Source organism: Triticum dicoccoides, chromosome 6B (assembly GCF_002162155.2).
Source record: "Triticum dicoccoides isolate Atlit2015 ecotype Zavitan chromosome 6B, WEW_v2.0, whole genome shotgun sequence".
NCBI lineage: Eukaryota > Viridiplantae > Streptophyta > Magnoliopsida > Poales > Poaceae > Triticum > Triticum dicoccoides.
The window spans coordinates 181,578,440-181,597,481 of NC_041391.1; the positions used below are offsets into that span (position 1 = coordinate 181,578,440).

Consider the following 19,042-nt stretch of genomic DNA (forward strand, 5'->3'; position numbering starts at 1 on the left):
TCTCACGTGATGATCGGCGGCCTAGTTTGACTCGGATCATGTGATCACTTAGATGACCAGAGGGATGTCTATCTGAGTGGGAGTTCATAAGATGAACTTAATTATCCTGAACATAGTCAAAAGGATTTTGCAAATTATGTCGTAGTTCACGCTATAGTTCTACTGTTTTAGTTATGTTCCTAGAGAAAATATAGTTGAAAGTTGACAGTAGCAATTATGCAGACACTAGAACGCTTATGTCCTTAATGCACTGCTTAGTGTGCTGAACCCCAAACGTCGTTTGTGGATGTTTCGAACATCGAACATACACGTTTTGATAACTACGTGATAGTTCAGTTAAATGGTTTAAGTAGAGGCACCAAAGACGTTTTTGAAACATCGCGAAACATATGAGATGTTTTGAGGGCTGAAATTGGGATTTCAGGCTCGTGCCCACGTCAAGAGGTATAAGACCTCCGACAATTTTCTTAGCCTGCAAACTAAGGAGAGAAGCTCAAATTGTTGAGCTTGTGCTCAGATTGTCTGAGTGCAACAATCACTTGAATCGAGTGGGAGTTGATCTTCCAGATAAGATGGTGATGTTTCTCCAAAGTCATTACCACCAAGCTGCTAGAGCTTCGTGATGAACTATAATATATCAGGGACATATATGATGATCCTTGAGATATTCGCGATGTTTGACACCGCGAAAGTAGAAATCAAGAAGGAGCATCAATTGTTGATGGTTGGTGAAACCACTAGTTTCAAGAAGGACAAGGGCAAGAAGGGATACTTCATGAAACGGCAAATCAGCTGCTGCTCCAGTGAAGAAACCCAAGGTTGAACCCAAACCCGAGACTAAGTGCTTCTGTAATAAGGGGAACAACCACTGGAGCAGCATTACCCTAGATACTTGGTAGATGAGAAGGCTGGCAAGGTCGATAGAAGTATATTGGATATACATTGTGTTAATGTGTACTTTACTAGTACTCCTAGTAGCACCAGGGTATTAGATACCGGTTCGGTTGCTAAGTGTTAGTAACTCGAATAAAAGCTACGGAATAAACGGACACTAGCTAAAGGTGAGCTGACGATATGTGTTGGAAGTGTTTCCAATGTTGATATGATCAAACATCGCACGCTCCCTCTACCATCGAGATTTGGTGTTTGCGTTGAGCATAGACATGATTGGATTATGTCTATCGCAATACGGTTATTCATTTAAAGAGAATAATGGTTACTCTATTTATTTGAATAATACCTTCAATGGTCTTGCACCTAAAATGAATGGTTCATTGAAATCTCGATCGTAGTGATACACATGTTCATGCCAAAAGATAGTAATGATAGTACCACCTATTTGTGGCACTGCCACGTAAGTCATATCGGTATAAAATGCATGAAGAAGCTCCATGTTGATGGATCTTTGGACTCACTCATTTTTGAAAAGGTTTGAGACATGCGAACCATGTCTATTGGTATATATGCATGAAGAAACTCCATGCAAATGGACCGTTTGAACTCACTTGATTTTGAATCACTTGAGATATGCAAATCATACCACATGGGCAAGATGACTGAAAAGCCTCGTTTTCAGTAAGATGGAACAAGATAGCAACTTGTTGGAAGTAACACATTTTGATGTGTCCAATCCAATGAGTGCTGAGGCATGCAGTGAATATCGTTATGATCTTACTTCACAGATGATTCGAGTAGATGTTGAGAATATTTACTTGATGAAACACAAGTCTGAATTATTGAATGGTTCAAGTAATTTCAGAGTGAAGTAGAAGATCATTGTGACAAGAGGATAAAATGTCTATGATATGATCATAGAGATGAATATCTGAGTTACGAGCTTTGGCACACAATTAAGACATTGTGGAAATTGTTTCACAATTAATACCGCCTGGAACACCATAGTGTGATGGTATGTCCGAACATCATAGTTGCACCCTATTGGATATGGTGCGTACCATGATGTCTCTTATCGAATTACCACTACCGTTCATGGGTTAGGCATTAGAGACAACCACATTCACTTTAAATAGGGCACCACGTAATTCCGTTGAGATGACACCGTATGAATTATGGTTTAGAGAAACCTAAGTTGTCGTTTCTTAAAGGTTTGGGGCTGCGACGCTTATGTGAAAAAGTTTCAGCTTGATAAGCTCGAACCCAAAGCGGACAAAATGCATCTTCATAGGAAACCCAAAACAGTTGGGTATACCTCCTAATTCAGATCCGAAAGCAATATGAATTGTTTCTAGAATCGGGTCCTTTCTCGAGGAAAGGTTTCTCTCGAAAGAGTTGAGTGGGAGGATGGTGGAGACTTGATGAGGTTATTGAACCGTCTCTTCAACTAGTGTGTGGCAGGGAACAGGAAGTTGTTCCTGTGGCACCTACACCAATTGAAGTGGAAGCTTATGATATTGATCATGAAACTTCGGATCAAGTTACTCCCAAACCTCGTAGGATGACAAGGATGCGTACTACTTCAGAGTGGTAAGTAATCCTGTCTTGAAGGTCATGTTGCTAGACAACAATGAACCTACGAGCTATGGAGAAGCGATGGTGGGCCCGGATTCCGATAAATGGCTCGAGGCCATAAAATCCGAGAACGGATCCATGGACTTTGGTGGACTTGCCCGATGATCGGCAAACCATTAAGATAAATGGATCTTTAAGAAGAAGACGGACGTGGATGGTAATGTCACCATCCATGAAGCTCGACTTGTGGCAAAAAGTTTTTCACAAGTTCAAGGAGTTGACTACGATGATATTTTCTCATCCGTAGCGATGCTTAAGTCCGTCGGATTCATGTTAGCATTAGCTGTATTTATGAAATCTGGCAGATGGATATCAAAACGAGTTTCCTTACCAGTTTTCGTGAGGAAAGGTTGTACGTAATACAATCAGAAAGTTTTTTGTCGATCCTAAGGATGCTAAAAGGTATGCTAGCTCCAGCGATCCTTCTAAGGACTGGAGTGAGCATCTCAGAGTTGGAATGTATGCTTTGATGATGATCAAAGATTTTGGGTTTGTACAAAGTTTATGAGAAACTTGTATTTCCAAAGAAGTGAGTGGGAGCACTATAGAATTTCTGATGAGTATATGTTGTTGACATATTGTTGATCAGAAATGACGTAGAATTTCTGGAAAGCATATAGGGTTATTTTGAAAGTGTTTTTCAATGGAAAGCCTGGATTAAGCTGATTGAGCATTGAGCATCAAGATCTATAAGGATAGATCAAAATGCTTAATGGTACTTTCAAATGAGCACATACCTTGACATGATCTTGAAGGTGTTCAAGATGGACCAGTCAAAGAAGGAGTTCTTGCCTGAGTTGTAAGGTACGAAGTTAAGACTTAAAGCTCGACCATGGCAGAATAGAGAGAAAGGACGAAGGTCGTCCCCTATGCTTAAGACGTAGGCTCTACAGTATGCTATGCTGTGTACCGCACCGAAAGTGTGCCTTGCCATGAGTCAGTCAAGGGGTACAAGAGTGATCCATGAATGGATCACAGGACAGCGGTCAAAGTTATCCTTAGTAACTAGTGGACTAAGGAATTTTCTCGATTATGGAGGTGGTAAAAGAGTTCGTCGTAAAGGTTACAACGATGCAAGCTTGACACCTATCCGGATAGCTCTGAGTAGAGAGACCGGATACATATAATGGAGCAATAATTTAGAATAGCTCCAAGTAGAACAGTTGTTTGGAATAGCTCCAAATAGAGCGTGGTAGCTGCATCTAGGAGATGACATAGAGATTTGTAAAGCACACACGGATCTGAAAGGTTCAGACCTGTTGACTAAAACCTCTCTCACAAGCAACATGATCAAACATAAAACTCATTGAGTGTTAATCACATAGTGATGTGAACTAGACTACTGACTCTAGTAAACTCTTGGGTATTAGTCACATGGCGATGTGACCTGTGAGTGTTAATCACATGGCGATGTGAACTAGATTATTGACTCTAGTGCAAGTGGGAGACTGTTGGAAATATGCCCTAGAGGCAATAATAAATGTATTATTATTATATTTCCTTGTTCATGATAATTGTCTTTTATTCATGCTATAACTGTATTATCCGGAAATCGTAATACACGTGTGAATACATAGACCACAATATGTCCCTAGTGAGCCTCTAGTTGACTAGCTCGTTGTGATCAACAGATAGTCATGGTTTCCTGGCTATGGACATTGGATGTCGTTGATAACGGGATCACATCATTAGGAGAATGATGTGATGGACAAGACCCAATCCTAAGACTAGCACAAAGATCGTGTAGTTAGTTTGCTAGAGCTTTGCCAATGTCAAGTATCTCTTCCTTTGACCATGAGATCGTGTAACTCCTGGATACCGTAGGAGTGCTTTGGGTGTATCAAACGTCACAACGTAACTGGGTGACTATAAAGGTGCACTACAAGTATCTCCGAAAGTATCTATTGTTTTATGCGGATCGAGACTGGGATTTGTCACTCCGTGTAAACGGAGAGGTATCTCTGGGCCCACTCGGTAGGACATCATCATATGCGCAATGTGACCAAGGAGTTGATCACGGGATGATGTGTTACGGAACGAGTAAAGAGACTTGCCGGTAACGAGATTGAACAAGGTATCGATATACCGACGATCGAATCTCGGGCAAGTAAAATACCGCTAGACAAAGGGAATTGAATACGGGATTGATTAAGTCCTTGACATCGTGGTTCATCCGATGAGATCATCGTGGAACATGTGGGAGCCAACATGGGTATCCAGATCCCGCTGTTGGTTATTGACCGGAGAACGTCTCGGTCATGTCTGCATGTCTCCCGAACCCGTAGGGTCTACACACTTAAGGTTCGATGACGCTAGGGTTATAAAGGAAGCTTGTATGTGGTTACCGAATGTTGTTCGGAGTCCCGGATGAGATCCAGGACGTCACGAGGAGTTCCGGAATGGTCCGGAGGTAAAGATTTATATATAGGAAGTCCTGTTTCGGCCATCGGGACAAGTTTCGGGGTCATCGGTATTGTACCGGGACCACCGGAAGGGTCCCGGGGGCCCACCGGGTGGGGCCACCTGCCCCGGGGGGCCACATGGGCTGTAGGGGGTGCGCCTTGGCCTACATGGGCCAAGGGCACCAGCCCCAAGAGGCCCATGCGCCTAGGGAACCCTAGAGGGAAGAGTCCTCAAGGGGGAAGGCACCTCCGAGGTGCCTTGGGGAGGATGGACTCCTCCCCCCCCTCTTGGCCGCACCCTTTTCTTGGAGTAAGGGGCAAGGCTGCGCCTCCCCCTTCTCCCCTGCCCCTATATATAGTGGAGGGGAGGGAGGGCATCCATACCTGAGCCTTTGGCGCCTCCCTCCCTCCCGTGACACCTCCTCCTCTCCCGTAGGTGCTTGGCGAAGCCCTGCGGGATTGCCACGCTCCTCCATCACCACCATGCCGTTGTGCTGCTGCTGGATGGAGTCTTCCTCAACCTCTCCCTCTCTCCTTGCTGGATCAAGGCGTGGGAGACGTCACCGGGCTGTACGTGTGTTGAACGCGGAGGTGCCGTCCGTTCGGCACTTGGTCATCGGTGATCTGAATCACGACGAGTACGACTCCATCAACCCCGTTCACTTGAACGCTTCCGCTTAGCGATCTACAAGGGTATGTAGATGCACTCTCTTTCTACTCGTTGCTGGTCTCTCCATAGATAGATCTTGGTGATACGTAGGAAATTTTTTGAATTTCTGCTACGTTCCCCAACAATAGCGACTCGGTCTCTCCGGTCGAGGACTCGTCGCCAGAATAGACGACGGTCTCGCTATCGTGCTCTGATTCGTCCTCGCGCTCTCCTCCGTATATGACTCCAACGAAGGCACGCTTCATGGCCAGTTTAACCTGAGTAAATCTCGCACGCTGAGCCGTCTCGACGGGGTCGGTGTAGATGTCCGGCTCAGGCCCAGGCTCACCGATCTTGCCGATGAAGACGTGTATGCTGCCAAAGGGGACCCGGTAACCATACTCAATTGAATCGGCCTCAGGACCCCATCCTGCATCATCGATGTAGATCCTGCCCTGACGACTCTTGGTCATCCGGCCCACAACATAGCCTTCGAGTCCTTTGAGCTTGCCCTCCAAGATCGTCAAACCATCATGCGATAGCCCCACGGTGGGCGCCAACTGTCGTGGATTTGTCACGGCAGATGTCCTAGCGAACGGACTTAGTCGTGGAGCCATCACTACGAGTTTACTTGAAGGGGTTAAAGCGGACACAAAGACACGTGGGGTTTATACTAGTTCGGCCCCTTCAATGAAGGTAAAAGCCTACGTCTAGTTGTGATGGAATTGATGTGGTCTCGATGGCTAGGGAGCAAACAAGCTTCGCCTAGGCCCGAGTTGTCGTCGTCTCCCTTGAACCGCCGCCGGGCCGTCCCCTTATATACACGGGTGACGCCCGTCGGTCCATAGAGTCCCAGCCGGTTCATATTCGTATCCCGGTCGGTATCTCTCTATTCCTAACTTACAATACAAGTTATACATCAGGTCGGTTTTATAGCTACAGATTCTAAACCGACTATAGGCCTTGGGCCTTCACCTGCTTATACCACTATGAAGTTAACCCGGCCCAAGTAGGCCGGTTTACACCCAATGGTAATATCCCCAACATAGGGTATGAGTTCAACCCCTTGTGCTCTCTTTTTACCTCTGATTCTAAGCACAAGGTCAATGCCATGATCATTGCCATGTATGAAATCAATCTATCCAGAGAAAACTTCCTTTAGGTTAAGTTTGATTCGAAAATCTAGGGTTAGGTCTCCGCTGAACTCATCTCGGACCAACCGAATTGTAGAAATCGGTCTCGCCGATTTGGCTTAGGGCATTGCACATGTGCTTTTCGGTCTGACCGAAAACTGTAAATTGGTGTGACCGAGTTCAATTCTCTGTGAAACCCTAGCAATCTCGATGCCACCAAACTGTGACTCGGTCTGACCGAGTTCACTAGTTTAGGTTCCAATTGTTGCTTCGGTATCACCAAGTTTATCAATTCTGTAGCTCCGAAATCATTTCAGTAGAGAACTAAAACTAAGTTTTTGACTCATTTTCTTTTGCAAAAATCTCTGCACTTTGTGATGCTCAGCTACTCTACCTCATCTATATCTATTCACAGGGTTTGCTGTCAGTTTGCCTGCCAAGATGTTTGACCAGAGTGATAGCCAGAATAAATCTGAAGAGCAAGTGCAAATGAGTGAGGGCACTAGTTCCTCAAGCAGCTATGATGAGGGCAGCATGAGCACACTAAGTAACTTGCCAAAGGCAGCTACCAGGACAAGAAAGAAGAGAACCTCAGACTTTGAGGATGAGGACTATGTGGCTGTTGAGGATGAGGCCACCTCAAAGAAGAAAGTGCTAAAGAAAGAGTATGGCACTGCTGCTGCAACTAAACCAGGGTTGCATAAGAAGGCACCAACAAAGAGAGTCCCAACATCCAAGCCAAGGAAAGTTCTAACAGGAGAAACCATGAAATTCACAATAGAATCAGATGATGGTGAGGCAGTTGGAGATGGTAAGAAGAAGAAGAAGAGGGCAAGAACCACATTTGCAAAAGTTCTTGGAAAGTCAACTATGGTAAGATATTCAGAAGAAGAGGAAGAGGAAGAGGATGCTACACCAGCACCCAAGTCACAAAAGCTTATGGGAGATGCAATCAAGTCAGGGGCTGCTACTAAGCCCAAACCTGCTCCCAAAGCTGCTGCTCAAACCACCAAGTCTGCACCCAAGAGAAGCACCAGAAACATTCCTGCTGAGGAGAAGAACAAGGCCCCAGTGCGTGAGATGGATGAAGAAGAAGATGCTGAAGCCCAAGTGCTCAGAAAGCTTAAACCAAAGATTTCAGACCACAATGACACTCATCCAGTGGCAGAGGACATGAACATCAGAAAGGATGTAGGATTGAGACATTAGAGACAGCCTGATCCATATGCTGTGAGAAGGAGAACTGTTGTGGACTATAGGTTCCACACCAAAGAACAACAAGATTTCTATGAGACCATTCTGCTTGACAAGAAGCCAATTGTCTGTAATATGAGATGGGTTGATTGGGAATATATTAAAGAGAATGAAGATCACTTTCCAGGTGTACATGACAGCTTCAAAGCTTATGGAGTTGACAAGTTCGTTGGACATAAGCTCACCAAATGGAATGATGAGCTAATCATGCAATTCTACTCCACTGCTCATTTCTATCCAGATGGAAGGATAGTGTGGATGTCTGAAGGTACAAGGTACCAGTCAACTGTTGAAGAATGGGCAAAGTTGATCAATGCCCCAGAAGATCATGAGGATGATCTGGATGTGTATGCCAAGAAGAAGAAAGACCACAACTCCATGGCAAGTATGTATAAGGAAATTCCTGATGAAGCCCTGGAAACTCATAAGTTGGGCTCAGTGAAATACTTGTTGTTTGTTCTACCTACTATCAACACCATCTTAAGGCATACTCTGTTGCCCAAATCTGGAGATCATAGGATGATAAGAGGACATTCAATTAACTTGTTGCACATTTTTGATGTGCCTCAAAAATTCAAGGTCATGAGTCTGATTGTAGAGACAATCAAGAGGATAGCTGCTGACCAAAAATGATCTTGTGGGTATGCTCCACACATTCAGGTGCTCATCAACTCAAAAATGGGCACACGCACTTACTTGTTGGACAAGGAGCATTTACCTCTCTACCCAGAATTTGAAGACAACACAGTTGTAATGGATGAGGATGAACCTTCATCAGTGGAAGCACAAGAGAAGAAATCTAAGGCAAAGGCAGAAAAAGCTGCAAGGATGTTGAAGAGGCATCTCAAGTGTTCTTGAAGAGCAAACAAGATCAACTTGGATATCTGATCCAATCAACCTTGAGGATTGAGAAGGGCTTGGCCACCCTGACTCAGAATCAGGAGAGCTTGGAGAGGATCATTGAACAAAAATTCTATGATCTTGATTTGAAAGTAACTGAGATGCAGACAGCAGTTGAGCAGCTCCAGGAGGAAGCAGGGGAGAAGAAAGGGAAGGCAACTACAAATTCTTTTCAACGAGTGCTAAGAGGTCAGAGGTCAGCTGCAGTGCTAGTACCAGATACTAGAGCTACCACATCAGCACCAATAGCTACAGCTTCAGTGCCACCTCCAGCAGTCACTCCACCAGCTCCAGCTACATCAACTGATGCCTTCATTCTTGGAGTTCTCTCTACACCACCTCCCAAAGACCAAGCCTGAGAGACACATAGCACTATGCATATTTGAACTTTTTGGTAACTTGTTGCCAAAGGGGAAGAAATATGTATAGATCATAGGCTTCGAGAGAGAGTGTTGCTTTTTGTCTCTCTTGCTATTTGTTTGGTTGAACTTTATTGTGTGCTTGTTTGATACCTTATGTCCTTGTGTGAGATACTTGTTGGGGAACGTAGTAATTTCAAAAAATTTCCTACACACACGCAAGATCATGGTGATGCATAGCAACGAGAGGGGAGAGTGTTGTCCACGTACCCTCGTAGACCGATAGCGGAAGCGTTATGACAACGCGGTTGATGTAGTCGTACGTCTTCACGATCCGACCGATCCAAGCACCGAACGTACGGCACCTCCGAGTTCTGTACACGTTCAGCTCGATGACGATCCCCGGACTCCGATCCAGCAGGGTGTCGGGGATGAGTTCCGTCAGCACGACGGCGTGGTGACGATGATGATGTTCTACCGACGCAGGGCTTCGCCTAAGCACCACAACGATATGACCGAGGTGGAATATGGTGGAAGGGGGCACCGCACACGGCTAAGGAACGATCACGAAGATCAACTTGTGTGTCATGGGGTGCCCCCCTGCCCCCGTATATAAAGGAGCAAGGGAGGAGGAGGTCGGCCCTAGGAGGGGGCGCACCAAGTGTGGAGTCCTACTAGGACTCCCTAGTCCTAGTAGGATTCCACCTCCCACATGGAATAGGAAAAGAGGAAGGGAAAAGGAGAAGGAAGGAAGGGGGCGCCCCCCTTCCCTAGTCCAATTCGGACCAGACCAAGGGGAAGGGTGCGGCCACCCTTGAGGCCCTTTTCCTTCTTTTCCGTATGGCCCAATAAGGCCCAATACGTATTCCCAACTCTCCGGTACTCCGAAAAATACCCGAATCACTCGGAACCTTTCCGATGTCCGAATATAGTCGTCCAATATATCGATCTTTACGTCTCGATCATTTCGAGACTCGTCGTCATGTCCCCGATCTCATCCGGGACTCCAAACTCCTTCGGTACATCAAAACTCATAAACTCATAATAAAACTGTCATCGAAACCTTAAGCGTCCGGACCCTACGGGTTCGAGAACTATGTAGACATGACCAAGAACCGTTTCCGGTCAATAACCAATAGCGGAACCTAGATGCTCATATTGGCTCCTACATATTCTACGAAGATCTTTATCGGTCAAACCGCACAACAACATACGTTGTTCCCTTTGTCATTGGTATGTTACTTGCCCGAGATTCGATCGTCGGTATCTCAATACCTAGCTCAATCTCGTTACCGGCAAGTCTCTTTACTCGTTACGTAATGCATCACTCCGTAACTAACTCATTAGCTACATTGCTTGCAAGGCTTATAGTGATGTGCATTACCAAGAGGGCCCAGAGATACCTCTCCGACAATCGGAGTGACAAAAACTAATCTCGAAATACGCCAACCCAACATGTACCTTTGGAGACACCTATAGAGCTCCTTTATAATCACCCAGTTACGTTGTGACGTTTGGTAGCACACAAAGTGTTCCTCCGGTAAATAGGAGTTGCATAATATCATAGTTACAGGAACATGTATAAGTCATGAAGAAAGCAATAGCAACATACTAAACGATCAAGTGCTAGGCTAACGGAATGGGTCATGTCAATCACATCATTCTCCTAATGATGTGATCTCGTTAATCAAATGACAACTCTTTTGTCTATGGCTAGGAAACATAACCATCTTTGATAAACGAGCTAGTCAAGTAGAGGCATACTAGTGACACTATGTTTGTCTATGTATTCACACATGTATTATGTTTCCGGTTAATACAATTCTAGCATGAATGTTGAACATTTATCATGACATAAGGAAATGAATAATAACTTTATTATTGCCTCTAGGGCATATTTCATTCAATACTTATATGATCATGTGTTTGATCATATGCTACTTTAATGTTTGCTTGGATGATATTATCTCTTATATCTATGATCATTCACTTTGCTTGGTGAGTGCATGCTTTTAATTGCTATCATTTTGAGCACTCCACCAAGATGTATGTGACATGGAAGAGTAGCCCATTATACTAATCGATTGTGCATTTGCATTCAAAAGCAAATCTTAAATAATGCACAAATTTAGGGGGAGCTCTTGCTTATCACATACTTCTCAATGCGACGATGTATTTCAATCTTATTATCATTTGTCGAAGCTTTGATCTATATTTTGTCATCAATTACCAAAAAGGGGGAGATTGAAAGTGCAACTATCCCTGGGTGGTTTTGGTAATTATTAACAACATATAGCTCATTAAACTAATGCTATTTCAAGATGAATATTTCAGGAAAGTTCAATGATTGGCATGGCATGGATTAGGAATGTGGACCCCTCAAAATGCTAAGGAAAAATGATTGGCACAAGCTCTAAAGCTCAAGACTCTACATTTTACTTTTAGTGATCCAAGATCACATTGAGTCCATAGGAAAGCCAATACTATTAAAAGGGGATGAGGTGTTGCTTAATGGCTTGCTTGCTCAAGATGCTTAGTGATATGCTCCAAAAACCCTCAACCACTTTCTCATATCCACATATGTCCCAAACCAAAAGTCAAACTCGGCCCCACCGATTTGATTTATCCGACGCCATCGAGTTCATTTGACATAGCCACTGCCAGAAACCCTAGTCACTTTGGTCTCACCGATAGGGATCTTAGTCTCACCGAGATGGGATTGCAAACTCTCTGTTTTCCTTCGTAACATTTTGGTCTAACCGAGATGAGCGATCGGTCCCTCCGAGTTCGCAATGCAAACTCTCTATTTCCCCTTTGTAATGTTTCGGTCTCACCGAGATGAGCGAATCGGTACCACCGAGTTTGCCTGACCAACTCTCTGGTTAGCTTATTACAAAAGTTGGTCCCACCGAGTTTGTGTAATCGGTCTCACTGAGATTACATTATGCCCTAACCCTAAAGAAATCGGTCCCACCGAGTTGACATGTCGGTCCGACCGAAATGCCTAACGGTCACATTATGAACTAAATCGGTGTGACCGAGTTTTCTGATTCGATCTCACCAAGTTCGATAAATTGTGTGTAACAGTTAGATTTTGTGTGGAGGCTATATATACCCCTCCACCCTCTCTTCATTCGTGGAGAAAGCCATCAGAACATGCCTACACTTCCAACATTCATTTTCTGAGAGAGAACCACCTACTCATGTGTTGAGGTCAAGATATTCCATTCCAACCACATAAATCTTGATCTCTAGCCTTCCCCAAGTTGCTTTCCACTCAAATCATCTTTCCACCAAATACAATCCCATGAGAGAGAGTTGAGTGTTGGGGAGACTATCGTTTGAAGCACAAGAGCAAGGAGTTCATCATCAACACACCATCTATTACCTTTTGGAGAGTGGTGTCTCCTAGATTGGTTAGGTGTCACTTGGGAGCCTCCGTCAAGATTGTGGAATTGAAACAAGGAGTTTGTACGGGCAAGGAGATCGCCTATTTCGTGAAGATCTACCCTAGTGAGGCAAGTCCTTCATGAGCAATGGCCATGGTGGGATAGACAAGGTTGCTTCTTCGTGGACCCTTCATGGGTGGATCCCTTTGCGGACTCGCGCAACCATTACCCTTCGTGGGTTGAAGTCTCAATCAACGTGGATGTACAATAGCACCACCTATCGGAACCATGCCAAAAATCTCCGTGTCAACATTGCGTTTGCTCCCTGCAAACTCCTTTCCTTTACCTTCATATGCAATGATTTACATTCCGCTGCTATACCCTTAGAATTGCATGTGGAGGTTGATTGCTTAACTTGTGCTAAGTTGCTAAAATCTACCAAGACTCAAAATTGGGAAAAGGCTAGATTTTTATTTGGTCAAGTAGTCTAATCACCCCCCCCCCCTCTAGACATACTTTCGATCCTACACGAGGCGCCGCCATCGTACGATCAAACGATCAAGGGTTTCCCCCTGGTGAGGCCGAGATGGCCGGATCCGTGCAGAAGGGGTGCAACAGCAAATCAGCGATGCCTCCAAGAAGGTCACGACAGCCACAGTCGCCGCCATCGCTGGTCGCGGCACAGGGCCGAGACATGGTCTTCACCCAAGCTCTCACACCACCTCGGCCGCACATCCTCCCGCATCAGCACCGACAGGCCCACCAAACAATCAGCACCACACCAGCCCATCGGTGAAGGGGTTACCGCCATAGCCAACCGCACCTCGCAGCGGCTACCGACGGCCAAAACTCAAGAGCCAGCGAGTAGAGCCAAGGAGCAAAGCCACCGGACGCAACAGACCGTCGCACCCTGCCGAGCACCATGCCAGCGAGGAAAGGAGGTGCGCTGCCCGAGACCGTCAGCCACCACCACTCCCTAAATCTAGCACGTAGAGAACCATTTTGGATGAGAAAACAAGCTAGTCAAACTCTATGGTGGAACCCAAAGAATTTTAAGCCTAACATTGGCCGAGATCAGAATATTCTGGAGCAGCATAAAAGCACCCACAAAACCAGATGTTTGCAACAAAGTTTGGTCCTTGGCGTTAAGATCTAAATTCCTCAATAGAAGGGTTACAACATAGCATTCAATAATTAGAACTCATCTAATTACCCGGCACAAAGAGATGTGCAATGACTGCATATCTCATATGCTCTTAACCGTACATGCATTTACTCATAGAATAAATCATGATTCCACTGAAAGGAAATGTGATACGCAACAACAAAATTATGATGCACGATCGCACTCAGGAACACTATGAAGTGGCAGGTAACGATCAATCTCACCAACTAGCAGAGTACTAGAAGCAACATAGATTTTTTGGTGAAGTGCGACCATTCCCGCAGTTAGGTTATACCTCCATGTAGCGAGAATTTTTCCGAGCTGATCCGCCGATCTAAAGTCGAAGTAGATGATCCCTTTGAGGCATCCACGCGTTCGAAAGTAGTGATCCAGTTGTCCAGAAAGAAGAACTTTGAGAAAATTAGAGAGAGGGATTAGCCTAGCGGCAATCTGGAATAATTGTAATTCTGATTCTAATTAGACAGGAGGAGAGATTAGAGCGCGCAGCTATGCGGGGATTCCTACAAAGATTTGTTGTGTTATATGGGGATCCCACCAAACATATATACCTCTATATACGAATATAAAAAGAGCGAGTTACAAAGATCCAACAAATCTCATCCGTTCAACCGCATCTATCCAATGGTCCATGTTGCTCCAGGCTTTAGCGTTAAACATGTTTAGCACTAAACACAATTAGTTTTTTGTACTAATTAATATCATGCCTAATATCAGCGCCGACATTAACCAAGTAATTAATCCTATGTAACAACAAAATGCAATTTATATATTGTCTAATATTAATGTGCAATGCAATCAATCTCTTGCTTAATATTATCGTGCATAGCATGTAGACAATTACTACTATTATATACTAGATGATGTCCCGCGCGTTTTTGCAGGAACCTTAGTAAAACAGATGCATAAATAGATGGTAAAAGGCTAAAACTATTGCAAAATAATAAATAAGAATGCTCTCAGGTTATATTTTGAAAACAATAAGTATATAAAGCATGTTACAAAATGCTATATAAAAAGAGAAATCTATTGGATTGATGTCAAAGGGGGTGAAATTTTTAACAAGTGTGTAACATGACCTATATATATTTGCTCCAAGCATCCAACGTACAAATATATGTAGGCTTTGCTACAAAAGTAAGTAACATGACAATCTATGATGCCTACACAAAGTAGTGAAAAAAAAATCCATGCATGATTGCTGAGGTGGCATGGTTGCATGAATACATTAGTGCATAAATTGTAATTTGTGATGACTTTATAATGTGGCATAATTGCATGAAGAGGAAAAAATAGGAAGTTTTTTTAATGATAAAAAAATAGATAGTTTGTTACAACTATTCAAGAATAGAGGATAGGTGAATGGGCGTGGCCAACTTAAGGGAAGAGAGGAGCCCCTGGTTCGATTGAACTAGGAGGAGAAGGATTCCTTCCCTCCTAATTGAGTTTGGTCGCGTTCCATAAATAGGGGCCCCCCTATTGGGCCCCTTTTGGTCCAGGTGGGGGCAGCCCCCTTGGTCCTAGCCAAGTCAGTTTGTACCCTATACAACCTCTCGGAGATTCTCGGGAATTTTCTGGAGCTTCCATAAATAGACTGAAACCTTTCTGGGAACTTATAGAACTCATTTTCTCATACTCTATGGTCTCGTAGTTCTCATATAAATTACCAGTCGTTAAGCACGTGACCCCATAGGTTCCAAAATAAGTAGTCATGACCCAGAAATGCACTCCCTGCATTTTAAAACTGAACCAAAAAAAACATACCGAAATAGATCGAATCGAGCCATTTCTATGGCTTTATGATTTTTGGTATGGTATGAAATTTCCTTCAATTTTGATTTTTGATTTTTTGGTATACACCAAAGAACAAACGTTTAATGAATTAACCAATGCAAAAGATATATATTTCTTGAGCAAACAACCATACTATGGCGGACGCCCAAAAGATCTTGTAATGTGGTAATTTTCTTTATACAAGAGCGAAATTCCCTGCTAAGCACATTCATTTTTCTCGTAACATAGTCATTTTTCTCTCAAAAAATGCTAAGCACATCCATAAACAAACCAAGTAAACATTTGTATGCACGAACAACTATCAAGGCAACTATCCATACATGCACATATACTTATATATAGTTATATACTTCCTCCTTCCGTAAATATAAATGTCGCTCAAATGAATGTATTTAGATGTATTTTAGTACTAGATACTTCTATTTCAACGACAACCATCTTCGGACGGAGGTAGTATTTTTGTATAAAAAGAACTTATGAAGAAGGAAAGTACAGAAAGCCAGGTCAAGATTACCTTCAAGACACTGCTACGCGTCTGCCGGCTGATCTTTTTAAAAGATCAGCCGGGCCGCGAGATCAGCACTCTCGATCATTGCAACAAAGGTAATATTGCAGAAACCTTTGGAATGTAGGTTTTGTTGCATAAATCTATGCAACAGAGGTTATGTTGCCGATTTTTTTTTGCAACAAAGACCATGTTGCAGAAATGTCTCCAGATTTTTTTTGCAACAGAGGTTATGTTACTGTTCTTTTTCGCAACAGAGATCGCGTTGTAGAAATGTCTATAATTCTTTTGCAACAAAGGACATGTTGCAGAAATGTCTTCAGATTTTTTTTTTGCAGCAGAGGTAATGTTACTGTTCTTTTTTGCAACAGAGATCACGTTGCAGAAATGTCTTTTTTTTTTTTGCAGCAAAGTGCATGTTGCAGAAACTTTTTGTGACAGAAATTACGTTGCAGGATATGTTTTTGTGTCTCAGCTCGAGAAGGCGGCAGCCATGGACGCCAATGCTCTTCCCGAATGGTCGTGATGTGGAACGACGAGCGATGGCAGGCTTCAACGGCGGCGTTCCTAGCAGACGCGGGCGGTGCAGCCCGGCGGCCGTGCGAGGCCGACACGCAGCACCTGAGTGGCCGGCTTCCAGCATCAACAAAATCAGCCGCTAGTGCATACTCGCATGCCGCTGTACTGGCCACCGGCCATGGGGTGCTACTCGTCATGGACGAGGTCAACGCTTGGATTGAGAGATGCATCCGAGCATGCACGCTAGATGAGCGGTGATCGCTTCACCTCACACAGGACGCGTGGCGCCTGTCTAAGGCGGCGGACGTTGCGATTGTAATCGGCCGGATGATGGGAATCTTTTCCCATTTGATTATGACATGTGAATCAAGCAACATGAGTAGCTCCAACCGTTTTGGCTGGCTGAATTTGGATTGCTCATGTATCTATAAATAATTTTCTTTGTAAGGTTGTATGATTATGATAAAATCTGGATCCAACACTCCAAGCTGTTTGATCTGTTGACAAACACAGAGTTTTTTCAGTTCATCAGAGCTCCCCTAGTTTTGTCCGGAATATTATTCCTAACTCTTCATTTCTACACAACAGCCATGGATTTCTTGATGTGCATCCACTGTGCTGGCAACATTCCCTCTGAAATTTCTGACAAAATCTTAGACATGTGAGGCTCATCTTCCAACCGGTGCTTGAGTTCTATCGATTTGAGCTTCTTGCACCAGAAAACAGGTGTTGTCGAGCTACGCTTTTTGGAAGATTGTTTCCTCTTACTCTTCTTGAACGGAGGAGCTAACAACTGTGGTTCATGTGCAATGCTTAGTGAGTATTAGTTTTTTTTACATGAAGTTAATGTCAGATTAATTAGGGGCAAAAACATAAGTGAAGGAACCAATGAAAGTGTCATGTTAATTACGTACCGTGCACTTGTCCAGTTGAAGTTTCTCCAGGTCAGGTGTGTTCCAGAGGATGCTTGTCAATGCCTGCAGCTTCACTCCAAGATCACATCCTTCTAGGAGCAAAGCCTTCAAGTTATGGAGCATGGGGAATTCTTCAGATTCCTCTTCAAGCAATGCCTGAAAGGATGGCACAATGAGAACAAACCATACTAGAATATATACACCTATGGTTTTTCCAAATGTATATATTGATCAAACATATTCGACCAGAGAATGCAATGCATGCGTACTGTAGTGGGGAAGCCTGATAGATGTAGCTTGGTAACGTTGGGGATGAGGGCCAGGAAGCTGCACATGGACTTGAGGAACTCGAGTTTACGTTTCTTTCGTGCTCTCTGGTTCGGCGGCCCGTTGTAACTCGTGTGCGTGAGCCGGATCGAAGCATCGGCGAGCGACAGTAGCTCTGGTGCGGCCGCTCCGGCGACACAGTAGCAGTCCCACCCGTCGTACGGAATCTCGAGGAGCAGGTAGGCAAGGCAGGGAACCGCGAGCTTGAGCTCGGCCCCAGCGAGGATGCAACGGGGATCGATGACTGTGAGGCTCTTGAGCGTCGGGGACGCGACGGCGTGGAGCTTATCCATCCTGCACCTCTCGATGTGGAGGTCCTCGAGGACCGGGCAGTACCTGCCGAGGCCTTCCACAAAACCAGGTACCAGGTTGACTCCGACGAGACGTAGCGTCGTCAGGCGCCTGGTAAAGCCGGCGGCACATAAGCCTGCGGACGACAAGTCCGGCTGCCGGCGAGCGGGGGCAGCGGCATAAGAGTACACGATCGACGCGTGCGGCTTCCAGAATACGGTGCCGTCGTGAGCGGTGCTGATGTCGACGGTGGCCGGGAAGCGTTGGAGGCCGCGGCGGACCCACCTGTCGGAGAACATGTCGCCGCGGTGACCGTCCCTGCTGCTGACCAGGTGCAGGCGGAAGGCGTCGAGCTCCACCGCCGCCGGGAGCGACGACAGCATGTGGTCGGCGAAGTTCTCGAAGCGCTCCCACTGGTCGTCGGCGAACTCCCTCTCGTCGATCACGGCGCAGCGCACCTCGCGCCAAAGGTGCCTCCACCGCCGGGACAGCACGCTCGTCTGCCTGGCCTGCCGTGACCCGAGCAACGATATTATACAGTGCAGGAGGCAGTCCGGTAGGTCACCAAGCCGGTCGACAGCGTCAACGCGGCGGCGCTTGACGGAGTCCATGCCGATCGGATCGCGTCGGCGGCGCAATAATTGTAGCGTTTTGGACTGTGCTATTCAGCGGCAACCCTATACGCCGCTCACTGCGTGGTAAGGTCGACGCTTCGCACAGGGGTGTTGCGCCAGCGAACGACGCAGTGGCCCGGCCCAATACTGTATTTCTACCGGTTTGGGAACATTCTAGAAGGTTCATGGACCGGGTTTTTCCTTGTTGGTTTCTACTTCTGGGGGTTTTCATTTTTTATTTTTCCTGTTCTTTTTATTATTTTTTGTATTTCTTGTTTTT

The 19,042-nt window shown here is 45.0% G+C and overlaps 1 protein-coding gene across 1 annotated transcript; it reads right to left on the minus strand.

Moving 5' to 3' along the window:
- Nucleotides 1–17,148: 17,148 nt before the first annotated feature.
- LOC119321016 (MEIOTIC F-BOX protein MOF-like) lies at nucleotides 17,149–18,759 on the minus strand. Its single transcript, XM_037594878.1, has 3 exons — nucleotides 17,800–18,759; nucleotides 17,531–17,686; nucleotides 17,149–17,409 (listed from the first exon to the last, which is right to left on the minus strand). The coding sequence occupies exons 1-3, from the start codon at nucleotides 18,757–18,759 to the stop codon at nucleotides 17,194–17,196; spliced, it is 1,332 nt and encodes a 443-aa protein (XP_037450775.1). The 3' UTR covers nucleotides 17,149–17,193.
- Between the last annotated feature and the right edge of the window lie 283 nt (nucleotides 18,760–19,042).